The sequence below is a fragment of the Notamacropus eugenii genome, chromosome 5 (genome assembly GCF_028372415.1).
Source record: "Notamacropus eugenii isolate mMacEug1 chromosome 5, mMacEug1.pri_v2, whole genome shotgun sequence".
Classification (NCBI taxonomy): domain Eukaryota; kingdom Metazoa; phylum Chordata; class Mammalia; order Diprotodontia; family Macropodidae; genus Notamacropus; species Notamacropus eugenii.
This window is the reverse complement of record NC_092876.1, coordinates 335,947,804-335,965,954: the sequence shown is the minus strand read 5'-3', so window position 1 is coordinate 335,965,954 and position 18,151 is coordinate 335,947,804. Positions and strand designations below refer to the sequence as shown.

General features: G+C 36.8%; 1 protein-coding gene across 2 annotated transcripts in view; it reads right to left on the bottom strand.

Annotated features, from left to right (window-relative positions):
- Positions 1 to 1,525: 1,525 nt before the first annotated feature.
- UBXN7 (UBX domain protein 7) overlaps positions 1,526 to 18,151 on the bottom strand; it is a 42,450-nt gene continuing 25,824 nt past the window's right edge. For both annotated transcript variants that reach the window (XM_072613668.1, XM_072613666.1), the window contains exons 3-11: positions 16,795 to 16,862; positions 14,258 to 14,323; positions 12,250 to 12,362; positions 10,930 to 11,076; positions 9,761 to 9,851; positions 7,305 to 7,432; positions 5,709 to 6,102; positions 5,525 to 5,604; positions 1,526 to 2,152 (exon numbers count right to left, since the gene is read on the bottom strand). In XM_072613668.1, the coding sequence (XP_072469769.1) occupies positions 1,991 to 2,152; positions 5,525 to 5,604; positions 5,709 to 6,102; positions 7,305 to 7,432; positions 9,761 to 9,851; positions 10,930 to 11,076; positions 12,250 to 12,362; positions 14,258 to 14,323; positions 16,795 to 16,862 (1,249 nt within the window). In that variant the 3' untranslated portion in view covers positions 1,526 to 1,990. The remainder of the gene's footprint in view (positions 2,153 to 5,524; positions 5,605 to 5,708; positions 6,103 to 7,304; positions 7,433 to 9,760; positions 9,852 to 10,929; positions 11,077 to 12,249; positions 12,363 to 14,257; positions 14,324 to 16,794; positions 16,863 to 18,151) is intronic.

The window sequence follows — 18,151 nt, the reverse complement described above, 5'->3', positions numbered from 1 at the left end:
ACTCAATGCATACAGGAAACTGTAATTATATAAATATATTTATAAATATTTATACAATTATATACTTATACATAAGCACTTACACAGACTCAGGAAAATGTAAGGACATTCATTTGTATAGCTCTTTCCCATGATTTCCTATAGAAGACATATATTTCATTCTTTAGTGAGGGTGCCTCACCAATCATTAGAAATCACATTCCACAATTGTGTACTAACAAAAGTACTCCTCCTTTATCCCTTGGGTGCTAAAAGGTAAGATCTCTTAAAATAGACAGGAAGCCTAAATGTTTCTGAAAATATAATCTGAATTTGGGTTACAAGTTAAAGTTTGAACTTTATTTCCAACATTAGCATTTATTTTTCCTCTAAGGTGCAGAAATGAATCAGCCTAAATAACAGTGACAAAACTGGATACACACTATAGTAGGATCTCTATACAGACTTTAAAGGTTTTAGTTCTATTGTCATCTTCACCCCAGTCCTTACTATATTCTCCTGCTAGCTCAAAATAAGGAAGGGGTTAAGTGAATGGTGTTGCATTTATTTAAAACAGGTAACTTCTTCTTTGGAGTTGGATATCAAATTCTCACTTTACATACAATTAAACGAGGCTTTTGGTGGCAGGAAAAAAAATACAACTGTTGAAGATTACTAAGAGCAGCTTTTCTCACTCCAGATACTAAATACTGCTTTATGGACTGAGTTTAAAGGTGTTCCCTTAAGAGACGCTTTCAGTTTTCTGATGCCACTAAACATCCTTTGGCTGCAATAGGTGATGGAAGAATTAAAATCTTAAAGTAGCTCAGCTCATTTAGTTGTTATAGCCTCTTAAAGACTATTTTACCCTGTGGTCAAAATGAATTTGGATTACTCCTAACTAAAGAAACCCACCATTCAGAGTTACTTCTTTTCTCTGAGGCACCATAGATAACATCAACAGCAAGACCAAATTCTAATTTACAGTTACCATTTTACTGCATGATTGCAAAACTATAACTAAAAAAAAAAAAAAAAAAAAAAAAAAAAAAAAAAAAAAAAAAAGCAAAAAACAAAAAGCTCCTGCCATTCTTAAACCCTTTGTTGGACCCAGAAAATGGAAGAGGTCAAGAAATGTTATGCTGTCCTAAGAGTAAACACATCCTTTCCTAACACAAGAAGTTTTTGAAATTATGGAAAATCTTAAGATATCAATAGCTTGAAAATGGGTATAAAGGATTCAGTAATTTCACTGAATTACTATTCACTCCTAGTATGTTGGTATCAACAGCTTCCATAAAATAATTCCAAATAAAGAGCAATGTAGAAAACTGTCTAAGGCAGGAGTGTTGAAAACCATCCTAATCTATCTCATCCCATATTTGACAAACAACTTCCCAACAGCACATATACCATGGACCTATCCTTCTACAGGAGAGATGAGGGAAAGAGAAATTTAAATTTTTTTTGACAAACTATCATAAGGAACGCTTTTCTCCACAAAAGCAAAGGCCTGGGTATTTTGTTACATGATACTTCTTATGTGAAACTAAAAAAAAAAAAAAATGAAGACACCTTTTTTCTTCCAAGAGTAAAGAATAAGATGGGGATGGGAGGTGGCTCTTTTTTTTTTTTTTAATCTGGCCTTTCCTCTGCCACAGGAAACTGAGGTCACATTATTTTTCTTACTTCCAGAGTGATGTGTAAGACAGCATCCCTCTTTCCCAAATGGAACAAGCATTTCCTGCAATCAGTATTAGGACAGATGGTATACTCAGGTTTTCATTTGGTCACCAGATTAGGGGGAAAAAGGAAGAAAGAGGAGAGAGGAGGAAGGACAGAAGACAGAGGGGAAAGACGCTGTGGAGGAGAGCCCAGATAAAGAGGAGAGCAGTTGGGGGCCCACTTGCCCAGTTTGGCTCTGTGGTCCTAGGAGCCAAACCGCACACTCAGGGACGCAGTATCCCAAGTAAAAGGACGAGGGGCAGCTGAGAGAGGTCAGGCCACGGTGCTAATTTCTTTCCTGTACAAAGACAGTCTCTTGAGGACAGAGGCCTGCCTCTTGTAATGTAATGTCATAGTCAAGGTGAGAAAGCTTCCTTCGAGGGAAGTTGGTGAGAAGTTCAAAACGTTCATTTGGGTATCCTTTGGACTGCACATGCTTCACCAGAGCCTAGAGCAGAGGGGAGAGAGAGAGAGCATAAGCAACGGATGAGAAAGACAGTAACAACATTTAGCATGTAGTGAATCAGAAACAATAATGCCTCATTGTAGACAGTGCTATTAGGGAATTTGGTGATCTACACAAAGGGAATTTCTTTGGTAACTGAAACTATTCTAAGTGCCAAAACTTTAAGAAACAATTTAACCCCCTTTTTAAAATCAAAAATGAAAGTCAGAGTAAAGGAACATAATTTCAAACAGTTCTTCATGAGTCAATCATTATGGTGAGTTTTAATTACCATTTTGTATTATAATACAAATAACTTTACTGGCATTGAAGTGTGTAAGGATACTTGCTTCTAAAGTAAATAACCCCATTTGCTATGCTTTAAAATTTGTGCATATTTTAAAAATATTTTTTGTTCCCCTCTCTTGTGTGCCTCTATGCCTATAATTTCTTGCTGCTTTCAGCATGCCCCTTTTTAACAGCTCCTCCCCCTTCAAAAAACACTGCTTCTAATTACGTATTAGATACTTAGCCCTATTATTCTCTAGGGCAGATATACCAAGTGTGCTAAAGTTACACTGAGGTACCTTAAGAGATGAGAGTCAATGCAAATTCATTTCTGACCGGAACTTCCTAGGATTTATACTTATATCTGAAGGTGAAAAAAATCAGTCAGATGACCTCTTGATGACCAATCTACATACTGGATTATAGTAAACTATGATTACCTTAGATAAACTAGTTAAATATATTCTTTGGATAATTACCACCTCAGTTCCACCTGCCTCAGCAGTTCCTCTATTAACCATAACTGTAGCCTAAAAAAGTTGACCTTCTTTAACAAAAAACTAAATCCTAAGACTAACAACCATGTTCTTTTCTAACAAACGATGGTATCTAGAGATTGTTTTAAAAGGTATGGTTAACTAAGACAGCTTGAATTAAGATTCTAGGAGATAATGAAGTGTAATAGAAAACACTGGACTAGAGTCCAAAGATGCATGTTGTGAGGATGGCTCTACTAATTAAGTACTAGCTGATCTTGGGCAGGACACCAGCTCCTCTTTGAGTATCAATAAAAATAAGAGGAAATTACTTACCCTGCCTATCTCACAGGGTTGTTGTGAACGGTGAATGAGAAGGTATTGAAAACTATCAAGTTATATCAACATAAGGTATTATATAGAATCTGGGATTAATACCTGACACTAAGAAGTCCAGTGAACTCCCAGAACAGATAGATCCCCCTTTTTATTGTGAAGAAGAGCTAAGTTTCATGTCTCAAAGACTTGGGATAACATGGGGGAAGGTTAGGGTTAAGGATACCAAGACAAAAACAGTCCTGGCCCTCCAGTATTCTCCCTTATTGAAGACAATAAATTTAAGACTTCTGCTCAGTTTTCCCTCCTTTCCACCACTTCAAAGTCTACGTGATGGTGAAATGATAAAATAACACATTTCAAAAAGTAGGAACAAGTAGTGATTTTAATACTGAAGATTGTGGAGTATAATTCTGGATGAACCATCTCAAAATCTAAATTAAAGTACGATGAGGAAACCAAAGGGAAGATCATGAGATTTTAAACTACTTGCTCTTCTAAATAATAGCTCACAGTTATATAATACTTTATAAAGTGCTTTTACCTGCATCATCTCATCTGATCCTCACAACCACCTTTTGAGATAGGTACTGCTAATATCATTATCCGCACTTTCAGGAGTGAAGTGGCTTACTCAACACCACCAGAAATTCATGTGCCACTCGAGGGGTCTGACTCTTCCTCCTGATGTCACTGCCACTTGTGCCATCCTCTTCTGGGTCTACTATCACAGTCCCACTTTGTTCTGTGGCTGTCTTTCTGCTAAACACTTTATGTCCATGCTGTAACTCCAAGCAAATCCAAATTTTCTGGGGCTCATCAATAGCTCACAAATCTCAATGACATACCCCAAAGCCTTCATTCTGAATAGGAAAACTCTATGAGCCAACTTCAGTTGTGCACCTGACAATACTATCTAGTAGAAAGGGTGCCTACTGAGATGCCCAGAGTCTCCACCACTATGACACAGCTACAGTATTCCAAAAGTCCTGAGGTCCTGATGAATCAGGGAAAGGTCCCTAGTTACTACTGTAGGCCTCAGGAGTTACCTCGTCTGTAAGACTCACCAAAATAAAACTAGAGACCTCTTAAAGACACAATACAGTCTATAAAAGCTCGTGAAATGGGGATGGGTAGGGCTATTATCTGCACCCAACAAAATTTGGGTTTCAATGTGCTTTCATTAGGAAGGTTGAACAGAACCATCCCATTTTGGTTTTCAACATATCAGAATTGGGGCTAGGTAAAAAATGGTGATAAGCTCTAAAAGGATTCTCAGGATTTTGACAATAATGATAATAGGACTGTGACAGTAATGGTTAAAAAAGAAGAAAAAGGCGGAGGGGGGGAAGAGGTACAGGGTGGCAGAGGGACTACAGCAATGTCAAAATCTAGGAATGGAAGAGAATAACACCAGTAGCAGACACCAGAAAGTATCCCAAATTATAAAATAAAAGTCACTGGAAAAGCAACCTTTGGCAAATCAGGATAATATGGCATCTAAAATTAATGTCTTCAGTTTGATTCACAGAATTAAAACCTACATAATTTTCACTAAATTTCATAAAATATATCCTAGGAAATACATAAATCTTTAAAATTCCTTGCTAATAAGAAGTCTCCATTTGAGAAGAATCATTTTGATGAGCTAAAAGCAACTAAGTTTCCATGCTCCTTAAATTCTTCATTTTGATAAGTAATTTTGGTGAAAAGCACACTTCAATTTTAAATTTCCGATCTAAAATGTTTTCTGATGTTTTGAGGGAGGGTAACAGACTTGATAAGAGGTCACTTAGTTATATACTGAAAAAAGAAAGTGAACAGAAAGAATGGTCTTCTCTAGGTAGTTTTAGATTAGACTTCAAAATACACAAGAAAATAACCTCAGCTCCTCTAGGATAGAAAGAAAACCTAGATCTGTTGCTAAAACTAGTCTGTTTTTCCCTCCATGAGATTAAATGAGTAACTTAGGGTTCACCTTTATGAAGTTTAATGTTAACCAGGCCTCCTTTGCCTTGGCTCTTTTACATGTTAGAAAATGACACACTTCAGATGATTTGCCATAATCATCCAGTAAATCAAGGGGAATGCCAGAATTAGGATTTTCCACTTCTGCATTCAGTCCATAAGCAAGACAGCCTCAAGTGCCTAGAACAGTACTACAAACATACATCATTTACTGTTGCTCCTGATTATTTCAGAGGAGCATCAAAGAACTATTCTAGTTAGATGACTTCTCTGCCCCATGTAAAAAGTTCTAGTTAATTCTACTTACTAGAAGTTTAGCTTGCTCTGGAAGAGTGATCTGTTCCCTCTTTCCATCCGGATACCTCAACATCAGCTGTGCTTTTGGTCCTAAATCAATAAAAGATACAAGAATACAGAGGGAATATAGTAAGACATGAAGACAAATGATTTAGCATAATGTTTGCCATTTTAGGAAACTAAAATTAACTCACCATTCATTTCCAGCCCTTCTGAAAGCCCATCTGACTTCTCAGGTAACACCTCCAAAATTTCAGAATCCATGCCTGACAGTACTTGGTGGTTTGTTGCAGTTCCAGGCTCAGTCCTAGCTGAGGGCTCAGTTTGAGGCCTCCGGCTCTCCTCTTTCCTATGCAATAAGTCTTTGTGTGGAGACTTCCTAGATTTGGGAGGATTCTCTACCTCCTCTTCCTCATCAGAACCACAAACTGATATGAATTCCTCACTTCCAGAAAAAAGTTCAGATTCAGACTCTTCATCTGAGCGGCTGTCCTGTTTTGCCTGTGTAGAATCAAAATGTGTCTCTTGCAAGGAGGCTCTGATAGCAGCTTCTAGCTGGCTGTCTTCACTTGCATCTATAAGACTCTCCTGCAAGGTGCAGATGAGACATAAATGAGAGAAAATACAATTAACAAACCCCAAATTAAAAAGAAAACAAAAAATGCAGTAGCCAAGATGTCAGCAATATTTTAGTCTAAAACAAGAGGACAACCCTTGCCTATCTCCTTGGAATGAGCTCCCACCAAAGGAACATTTTCATCCCTTCTCCCCTCCCACCCCCATCACCAGTGGGAAGACACACAGTTGCAGGGGGAAATGTTACAGATCTTGGCAGATGAGGAACATTTAGTTACTGCCTCAACTTTTGATACTAGCAAATCTTTCTGTGAATTAATATTTTTTTTTTTACAAATTAGTGAAAAGTCTAATATCCTCTACACTTAAATGTATATTTAAGTAGATACTTAACAAACTGACAATTCCTCAAGCACAATTAAACTAATTTACAGAGTTGTTATAACTCTGTCCTACAATTCTTTGTAGCTACTGATGGGTCAAGACAGGAATAGTAATTGTGTACCTTCCTCCATGATATAGTTGAACTACAAGGCTAAAAGTACAGCTCTTTGGGTTAATTATCCAGTACAACTTTTGACAATTTGGAACGTTAAAGGATTGAGGGGAGACAACTAGTCCAAACATTTGGACAAACAGGAGTCACTTTATATTACCTCAAACTGGAATTCTAATTTTTCCTCTAAATCTTTATAATTCAAAGGGATATGATTTATACATTCCTCAATACTGTTTCCTCTAACTCCCACACCCCAACACCCCTGATATTTTAAGAGGGTGTTTGGGTTTTGAAGAGAATAACACACTTCTAACAAGTCTAGTCCCAATAAATATTTATATTTGGATCATCAGAAAAGGAGGTTGCTACAGTTCTGATGGTGCTGATGATGAAGTTTTTACTGCACGTATAAGGAAAACTGTGCTCAAAAAGAAAAGAATATAAAACAAACCACAAAACAAGGGAGGAAAAACTGAGGCTAGTCATCTCACAGTGACTGCTACAGCTGTGATCTTTTCCTAAGACTCATGTTCCTTGCTGACAGGTGGGAAATATTTTTAGAGGATAAACTCATTATGGCCATATAACAAAGCATTGGTTTGATAGACCATAATTTCATCTATTATGTCTATTGCTTACATATAAGTGCAATTCAATACTCATATAAGATGTGAAGTACAATTGTGCTTAGAATTCTCTGAACCATTATACTTACAGAGCGGCCACATTTTTTGGGGGGATTGCTGGAGAGTCCATCCAACTGACCATGCTCACCCAGGAATCCTGTCACTTGATCCAAGAAAGAAGTCACATCTAGCTGGTGCCACTCCACTAGCTTCTGACCTGAAGAAGAATGACTGATATGAAACAGTATTTACGTTCAATACCTTTCCATGTGAACAATCTTACAATGAGGCCTCTGCAGAATATAAACTGATGCTGAAGAAAAATTTTTTTATCTTAATAGAGCACCATAAAGTATTACAAAAGTATGAGGCATTACTATTACAAATAGATCACACAGGCCACAGCAGACAGATGTGGACACTGCATCAATAAAAATCCAGGTATCAGGGCCTTTGGATAAGAAGAAAAGATACAGCATCACATACCAATAGGTATATTAACTGATTGACTGCCACTACCACACCAGATTCATTTACCTGCTACCATTTAGTCATCTGGAGCTGGAGACAAAAGACATCACCCTTCCTCCATTCATCTTTAGCCAGGAAAGTGGTCCCCAATGAGTCACACTGACTGAGCTGAAGTGGTGTTTATTCATTAATAGGACAAAGACCTACTTGGTTCAAAAATGACTCTTTTCCTTGGAAAAGGAGGAACTGACCTCCACTGACCTTCAGATAGGGCAGAGCTGTGAATGCAGAAAATAAGACATTTGCTTCTAATCTTCAAGGGGAGGAACTGAAGAGCAAAGGAGTATGTCTGGAGGTCCATATTACCTGCCTAGGGTTTCAAGACACAGGTCTTTTGCTCTCTTTTCTGGATCTTTTGTTCTTACTGCTCTTGCATTCTAGCAGGCCAAGTGAACCAAGCTATTGGTCCCTGTGTCTTCTCTTTTTTGTCTTCTGGAGGATGGACCAAGTATTTCGGTGTCTCACTTCTCTGAGGGTTGTAGCAGAGAAAAGGCTGCTCTTCTAGTGGGCATATCAAGAAGCAGGGCTTTTTCTCTCTCAGTGGAAGTTGAAAAGTCTGTGTAGACTCAGGTCAAGGGAGGCTCAATGGGGTCCAGGAAAGGTATTCACTGCCATCTTCCTTTCAAAAGGAATTATGAATTATGTATACATAATGTTTTTAGAATTATTGTTAAGGATTTTATCTTCATATGAGCCATTTTTAAGAGATTTGATAATATATACTGAGTTAAGAATTTCACACCTGATAGTCATACAAGCGTGGTAGTCTGTGTTAAATACCTTTCTTGAGCAAAATTGTATTTACTTAGGCTAGGTAATCTAGCCAAGGTCAGCAAAGACCCCAGGTGAAAAAGCACATGCTCTTTACAGATTTGGGATACTGATGCAGCAATAATAGTTTCTGACAAAGAGTGCAAAGTAGTAATAAAGTTATTGGTACATTCTTGGATTATTACAAATAATAAAACTTGTAAGCAGAACATGTAACATGGCTTCTAACTCCACTAGATTCAAACTGCTCTCTCAAAGGCCACCATTTACACTCCCTCTGTGGCTAAATCTGAGTCTTGTCTCAGCCCTCCTCCTTTATCTTTCTGCCACATTTGATTTATGTCCCCCATCACTACATTCTCCTTGACTGACTCTCTTCCCCAGCTTCTATGCCACTGCTCTTTCCTGGTTCTTCTATCTTGTTTCTCCTCTTGACACCTAAGTATGGCCTCTATCCTAGTCCTTCTCCATGCACACTGTCCCTCTCTGGTCCCATGGACTCACATGACATCACTATTCAGAACATTCCTAAACCTACAGCTATAGTACCAATAGCATTACTAAACTCCAGTCCTTTTGTTTACACTGTCCAGAAGGACCCTCTACATGGATATCCTACCAGGGTCAGTCTGTCTAACACTGAAATTATTATCTTCCTTTTAATGTTTCCTTTTCTGCTAAGGATACCTTTCCTTTCTTTACCTTCATCCTCAGTCACTCACTCAAAACCTTGGGAGTCACCTCTGATCCCTTCTCTTTTCTCCTCCCCCAACATCATCCAATCAAATGTCAACACCTATCTCTCCACATCTCTTGCGTCTAATTCCCTTTTCCCCACTCATATAACCATTACTTCACTACAATTTAAGTCTTCATCACTTCCTGTCTGAACTACCACAAGCTTCTTGATGTCTTTAAGAATCTTTCCCAAACTCTCAGTCACATATCAAGTCTTCTCTCTCCATTCTCAGAAATTTCTAACCATTCTAGCACTCTTTCTGGGATTCTCTTTTGCACTATCGCTACTTATTTTACACTATGCCTGAACACTAGGCATATCCCTTTCCCGGTCCCCAGACCACCCTTCCATACTCAATAGAATATTAGCTACTAAAGGACAAGAACTATGCCCATTTTAATCTTGATTTCTGAGCATCCAGCATGGTACCTTGCATGTGCAATGTGTGTAATAAATGCTTGTTGAACTGACCTGAAAGACTTTACAAATTTATGTTTATCTTACCTGTCCTTGGATCCAAGATGGAGACGTAGGGAAAATCCCCTAATTTGTAAAACTGTATGTATCTCTGTCCTTCCTCACTGTCATGATATACCTGTCAAACCATAAAATATTAAATAGCTAGCTAATCTCAAAGACAAATTACCAACTGGTACTTTGACACAGAATGAAAATCAGCAATTCTCAAAAAGAAAGGAAAACAGAGATAAGGTGTAAGATAGAATTGAAAAATTCAAAAGATACAACCAAACTGGGCAGGAGTGTTGGGAGGATGCACTAAGATAAATTAACATTTAAACGAAAGTTACAGAACCTTTATGAAATTTTTTTAAAAAATCAACTGAGGAATTATAAAGTTGGAAAGGAACTTGCTTTAAATCAGTGGTGTCAAACTCAGAACCCTGCAACCCACATACTGATATATAAAACCAGAAATTGACACTGTTGCTGTTTAATCGTTCTAGTCATGTCTGTCTCTTTGTGACCCCCTTTCTGGGGATTTGGTAGCTGAAGTGATTTGCCATTTCCTTCTCCAGCTTATTTTACAGATGAGGAAACTGAGGCAAACAAGGTTAAGTAACTTGCCTAGGGTCACAGAGCTAATAAGTGTCTGAGGCTGGATTTAAACTCAGGTTTTTCTGACATCCACTGGCACCAACCTAACTGCCCCATTAACTTTATCTATGTCATATTTTTTTATTTATTTTGTTAAACATTTTTGAATTATATTTTCTGGTTCTGGCTACCCCTTAAGAGTTAGGACCCTGTGGCCAGTAGGTCTTGAGTAAGAAACCTCTGATCTAGTTCAGCTACTATATTTTACATATGAGAACCATGAGGATCAGAGAGGTTAAGTGATTTGCCCCAGGCACGAAGGTACTAAAAAGGATAAGGATAAGACTATGATTACAGGTCTCCTGATTCTTAGTCCAGTGTTCTTTTTGCCAAGAGAGTAAGGCAATTTTGGTGGATGACTGAGTATACCTGCTTTCTCTCTTCCCCTGCCCCACTCATATTCTATATTCCGCTATTATGGTATTTCAGCCATGGTGTAGCAGGATTGGTTTTAATTTATAAAATGAAACCATTGATTCACAATCTATTTCCACTATTCCTTTCCCCTGTAATTTAAGAAAGAAGCTTTTCTAACTCTTCTTGAGCCTTACTCGCACCTGCCAGAAAATGAAGTGTTCCCGGATAATGTTCTTCACAGCTTCATTGCTCCAGACATCCCGGTTCAGGCACTGGCAAGCGAAGTCCTGCACATTCTGGATGTTGATCATGAGCCACTTGTTCTGCATCTGACCACACTCTTTAGCCTGAGGAGGAGAGTTCCACAATGTGGATTAGAAATGGAATTCAAATAATGTCTGTAATGGCAGCAGGCAAGCTATATCTTGGCACTTAGGGCTTGTTGAGAACCTCCCAGTGTTCCCAATCAGAATGGCATCTAGGGAGATTTCTTTCAAGAACTACAATCAGAGTGAAGGACAATTTAAGGGGTTATTTTTAATAATGTGAGTATAACTTATGCATGACTATAAAACTATGGAAGTATAACTGTCGCAGTAATGAAATTTTTCTTTCTTATTTACCCATATATTGTGAGCACCAATTTCAGAGCAAGGAAAATTTAGCAAAGGCAAATGGAGGTAAGGAAAAGGCTCTTAGAAACCTTGTTTTAGGTCACCAATGGCACATGAGTAAAAGTTAGGAGAACATTAACCACATTCTTCTCCAAACCAGCTGCTGGAAAATGAGGAAAAAAAAGTCCAGTATGGTGAAGGGCCTCCAAATCATGAATGGATCATAAGATAGCATCATATGAGGATCAAGTGAAGGAACTAGGGATGTTTAGCCTGGAAACAAGAAGATATAAGGGGGAAATAATAGTTGGGTTCAGGTATCTGATAACATTTAAACCTATTCTGAAAAGTGAGACTAAGGCTTGATTTATGGAAAAATCTTCTAAGAAACTAGAGGTATTTACAAGTGGAATTGCCTCCTTGAGGTAGTAAAGCATTCTCTCCTTACTAAAGGTTTTCAAATAAAAACTAGGTTGACCAACCACTGTTCAGATATGTTGCAGAGGGAATTCTTACTTAGGTAGAGATTAGACTGAGTTTCCTTCCAATTATGAGACTGTTTGCTTTATTGGAGGAGGTGAAGCTCTGAGAAAATGAGCTTTGGGAACTACCTATCTATGGGAACTATCTCCTTCCATCTAGCTTCCATCCATTATTACTCTATCTCCCCATGAGAATGAAGTTTTTCACATAAATGTTGGACTTCAAAAGAATCTAGGTATATCACCTAATAATGATCACAGACAATACTAGCTTCAAAACATGTTAATAAAATAATGTGCTCTACAAAAAAAAAAAGGCAGTATTGCCTAATTCAGCAGATAAAAGCATTAAGAAAAAATACTCAAAATTTTTTTCACTGTTCTTCTGTATCATTTTGTTTAAACTTGTAACCTAAAAACTTACAGTTTCAAAGCTGCCTTTATGCATTAGATCAATAGGTGGTCGGAAGAGATCTGCAAGGGTAGTGAGCTTCTTATCTATTGCTCCTCCATTTCTCAACTCTTGTTCCTGCCGAACTGAAGAGACAGAAATCAAATTTAGTGAAATAGGAAAAGGTATTTTTCAAATGTTTCCAATTACGTTTTTGACAGATGTTGATGTACTTACTAAAATAATCACATAATCAGAATTTACTACATTTACAAAAGGAAATAGATGTATAAAGAACTCTCCTCAATGAAATGGGAAGATTAAAAAAACAATGTGTAGAAATGAAACTAGATGTTAAGCTAAATGTACTGTCAATCTAAAACATCTTTAATTAAAAAACTGGCTTTGAAATTGTAGGGAAAAGAAAACGATCACCACTGTACTATTCCTTCTGCCTCTCCCCTTTTTTCCCCTTGCTATTTAGTCATCTCCTAAAGCGATGCTGGCTCCCAAATCCTTAGAAGTCCCAAGCTGGAAGCAGTTGTATGGTTGATGACCCTGTCATCCCTGACTGTACTTCAAATTTGGGGACTCCAATAGTGGAAGATATGAGATAAAGATCCCCTGCTACCACTGTCTCCTAGAAGGATATAAGATTCTCCAGTTACTCTGAATGAGTAACTAGCAGGACAGGGCATGGTCAAATAGCTCCAAATGAATTCTCCAACCATAGTTATTCTTACTCTGAGGTCCCTCAGGCTGTGTGGCACTGCCCTGCTCCTTCTAAAAGCATATGGACTAAGGCACTTAATCCAACTTACTCCACAGAAAAAGTCAGTTCTCACAACAGCTGTCATTGGTAGAGAAAAGGGAAGAAAAAGAAAACCTTATCTCTTGAAACAAATGCCACTGTCTAAATGAAAGAAACCAAGGGATTTAAAAAGTCTACTGACAAGACTGACACTACTAGAGTAGGAAGCATTTTACTATCATGATGAACTACAGTCAACTATTTATTTTTCAGGTCCTAAATATCTCATCTATTGATTAAACCTTGTACATCTCCTCCTCCCTGTCTCTCTCAGTGTTGTCAGGTCTCTTGTAGACTAATGACTTAAAAATGTAAGCATCTGATCTCTCAATGGGGGTTTAAAAAAAAAAAGGAAACATATATATATATATATATATTTCCATTTCACACACCAGCCCACTTTCAGATAGAACAAAATCACTAAGCAATTCTATTGTCTTAAAGATATAATTTTTTTTTTCCATTTCAAGGAAAAATAACACATAAGACAAAAAAAGTCTGAAAACTTTCCTACAGACTTAGGGAAAAGACTGAGCTTCTGTCTTGCCTGACATTTTACAAAAAAGCAATTTGCAAGTCATGGATACTCTTGAGTATTTTACTGGTAACCCCACTAATAAAATCTGAAGCTACAACTCCCTGGGAAAAAGTATTTATTTAAAGCAAAGATTCTTAACTATTCTTTGTGTCACAGATGCTTTGGCAGTCTGGTGAAGCCTAGGGACCCCTCCTAAGAATTATGATTTCAAATGCATAAAGAAACTAATTATATTGAAATAAAAATGTAATTTTTTCCCCTATTCAAATTCACAGATACCCACTCCAAAACCCAGGATCTATGAATGCCAAGCTAAAAATCTCTTATTTTTATTAAGTGGTAATGAACCTTTAGTTAGAGAACTATTTTAGAGTGCTTCCACAATTAATAGTAATGGTAATTTACATTTATATGGCACTTTAAAATCTGCAAAAATTTTAATATATATTATTTGTCACATTTGAACCATACAACTCTTTGAGGTAGGTAGTATAGGTTTTGTTATCACAATTTTACAGTTAGAGAAACTGAGGAACAAAGGTTAAGTCCATGGGGAACTAGAATCTAAGAACCCAGGTCTATCTGATTTTGAATCTAGAGCTCTACCCACCATACTACTTAGGATATCTAGATAGCAATGTTTGCTAGTGAATAAGACCAAGGTAAGAATGAAAAGTTCCACAGATACCTACTAGTTTCAGTCTGAAAATCTCGAAAACCATCAAATATTGAACGAGCAGGCCGCCGTCTTTTAGGAGCTATAGGAAAAGAGAAGTAAATATTTAGCCTCTCAATTTTTCATGAAATTCAATCCTAAAATTCTTTGATCTATAAAAGTTTATTATATCAATACACTCCACTATGATATGTTTGATAAATTACATCAAGAAAAAGATTTATGCTAGTTTTGTCATCACAGAATTTCAGTGTTGAAAAGGGACCTCAGAAATCATAGAACTCATAGTTAAAAAGGAAACTCACATACAATATATCTGATAAAGAAGATCAAAATAAGACAAACATTGGCAGAAATTGGATTCAGAAAAACATGTTACATCACATTACACAATAAATTCAAAACAGATAACCTGACCATCAACCCAATGATATTAGCAGAGAAGCAAATCGTATAACTATCACAGAGATGGATTCTTACCAACAAAAGATAGAGGCAATTATGAAAGATAAAATGATCATTTCAATTACACGAAACTGATAAAATTTTGCACAAACCAAATTAAGGTATCCAGAATAAGAAGAGAAGTGGTCAACTGGGGGAAAAATTTTTTCCAATTACATGCAAAGATAATTTTTGACATTCATTTTTATAAAATTTTTGAGTTCCAAATTTTTTTCTGCCTCCTTCTTCCCCTTTCCCCTCCCCAAAACAGCATGCAATCTGATATAGGCTATACCTGTACAATCATATTAAACATATTTCCATATTAGTGTTGTTGTGAAAGAATCAGAACAAAAGGGAAAAGTCAGCCACAAGAAAGAAAGAAAAAAACCAGAATGTGAAAATAGTATGCTTTGATCTGCACTTGGACTTCATAGTTCTTTCTCTGGATGTGGACAGTATTTTCCATCATCAATCTCTTGGAATCATCTTAGACCAGAGGTTCCCAATTTCATTTGGCCTACTGCCCCCTTTTTTAAAAAAATGACTCAGGACCCCTCTGGGATTAGGTCAACCTTTATTTTTATTCAACACTCTCCCACTGCATTCAAGGCTACTACTCCATTGTTCCATCACCCCTCAGGGAGAAGTATTGCCCATTTTGTGACCTATGTTTAGATCACTGCATTGCTGAGGAGAACTAAGTCAACCAAAGTTAGGTCAAAGCACAATACTGCTGTTATTGTGTACAATGTTCTCCTGGCTCCGTTCACTTCACTCAGCATCAGTTCATCATGTCTTTCCAGGTTTTTCTGAAATCTACCTGCTCATCATTTATAGCACAACAGTACTCCATTACATTCATATACCATGACTCGTTCAGCCATTCCCCAACTGATGGGCATCCTTTCAATTTCCAATTCTTTGCCACCAGAAAAAGAACTGCTATAAATATTTTTGCACATATATGTCCTTTTCCCTTTTTTATCATCTCTTTGGGATATAAATCTAGTAGTGGTACTGCTGGATCAAAGGGCATGCAGTTTTATAAGCCCTTTGGGCACAGTTCCAAACTGCTTTCCAAAAAAAATCCTTTTAATCAAATGTCTCTGGTAAGGGTTTGGTATCCAAGATACAGAGACAAAAACAATGTGTAGCACACCAAAAGGCATTCCCCAATAGATAATTAGAGGATATGAATATATAGCTCTAAAAATTATTGCAAATTATTAACGACCATATGAAAGAAAGTTCCAATCACTAATAAAAGAAATACAAATCAAAATAATACTGAGACTTCATCTCACACTCAATAAAATGGGAAAAGATGACAAAAGATAGGCATGGCTGATGTTGGACCGGTTGTGAAAAAAACAGGAATACTAGTTCACTGTTGGTAGAACTGTGAATTAGTATAACCATTGTAGGAAACAATGTGGAATTATACAAATAAAGTATCTAAACCAGGGGCAGGGAACCTTCAGGCCACAGGTTCCCTACCGGTGAAAACCATCCGTACCCTTGGATGCAAAGGATTGACTGCTAAGTATAGACACGAAAGGGGTCAATGATAAAAAGAAAAGTACAATATTTATCGATATATTTATAGCAGCACTTTCTGTAGTAGCAAAGAACTCAAAATAAAATATATTCTTGTTAGTTAGGAAATGGCTAAACAATTCGTATTAAAGGGCTATAAAAGAATATTCTTGGGCTCTAAGGAAACAATGAACATGATGACACAGAGAAGTATGCAAGGATTTACTTGAACTAATATAAAGTGAAAACACTATGGGGTAGCCAAGTAGCTGGATAAAGATTTTTTGATGCAGCTGTCTACTGAATCACAGAATCATTTTCACTAAAGGATAATGATTTTTAAAAACATTTTTTTGGCCCTCAAAATTAAATACTAGCTTTAACATCTTATTTCTTAGCTCATTAAAGCAGAATATAGCAACTTTCCTAAAGAGAATTTAAAGAATATGATTAATTATTCAGTTCTCACAAAAACCCTCTAGATAGACCTTCATACCTTCTATAACTTTTGTATAACACAGAGCAAAACAATGAAGCCAGATAAATCCTAAGAAAGAATACGAAACTTACCACCAAATAAGGGCTCTGGTTCTACCAGTATTTCCTGCTTTTGAGGAATTGGAGCTCGTACTTCATCTCTACAAAAGAAGGAGAGGAAAAGGATGCGAACGTAATGTAGTATTACTATATTATAAGAAATAAAGGACACGAAAAAATATAGAAAAGCATAGAAGGACTTAACTGATGTAAAATGAAGTAAGCAGAGCCAGGAAAACATATACATCTTATAAGAAAGAACAACAATAACAAAACAACTGAAAATTAATACTGTCAAATTATAAAGAGCAATTATGGCCCCAAAGAAAAGATATGAAAAGATACCTCCCTCCCCACTACTTCTTTGTAGATGTAAGAGACCATGAGTGTGGCCCACAACAGAGACAGCCAATTAGACATGGGTTGCCTCTCTTCATGAATGTAGTGAAATCAGTCAGCATATAAAACTAATAGACTAAGGAGAAGAGACCCCTAGGGATTTGAACTGTCATATATATAGTGATGTAGGTGATGTAAAAACAAAAGAAAAAAAAAATCACAAAAATTTCTTTTCAAAAATACCACTAAAAGGGCATCAATAAAAATTTTAAAAAATAGGAAAAACCAACAAACTAATTCAGAAGAGAACACAAATAAGACAATTGTGTTGTTTCTATCTCTTTAAATTTAATAGTTTAAAATACCATGTACTGAAAAATCCTCTTTTTTGTTATTCTTTGTATAATGTAATATCTGAATTTGTGATTAAGTTTATAAATAAGAAATTTTCAAGGTCAGGGTCCATATTTAACTCAGAATAAAGTTCTAAAATGCAAACATCAAATGGTCATTGGAGAACCTAAAACAGGCTGAAAAAAGACATTAAAGCAATGAAGAAATATAGGTCAGACAGAAATTATTTACAGGCATGGTTGTATCTCGACCACAATTTAACTTTTTTTACTGACCATATGAAAAGATCCATAAAATCCAAGCACCTAAGGAAGAAAACTGTCTTTGAAGACACATCATCCCCATGGAGTTTGGGAGACTTTTAAGCAATTTTCAAGCTTAATTTCACAGAAGCTGGACTCCTGATGCAATTACAACCACTTTTTCTCCATTTTTCTTGTTCAGTTGTTTTCAATCCTGGCTGACTCTTCATGACTCCTTTTGGGATTTTCTTGGCAAAGATACTGGAGTAGCTGGCCATTTCCTTCTCCAGTTCATTTTAAAAATAAGGAAACTGAGGGGTAAGTGACTTGTCACATAGTTAATTAAGCCAAATTTGAACTCGGGAAGATGAGTCTTCCTGACTCCAGGCCCAGCACTCTGTTCCACAGCACCACCTAGTGGCTCTTTCTCCATTCTACCTGATTGAGCACCACAT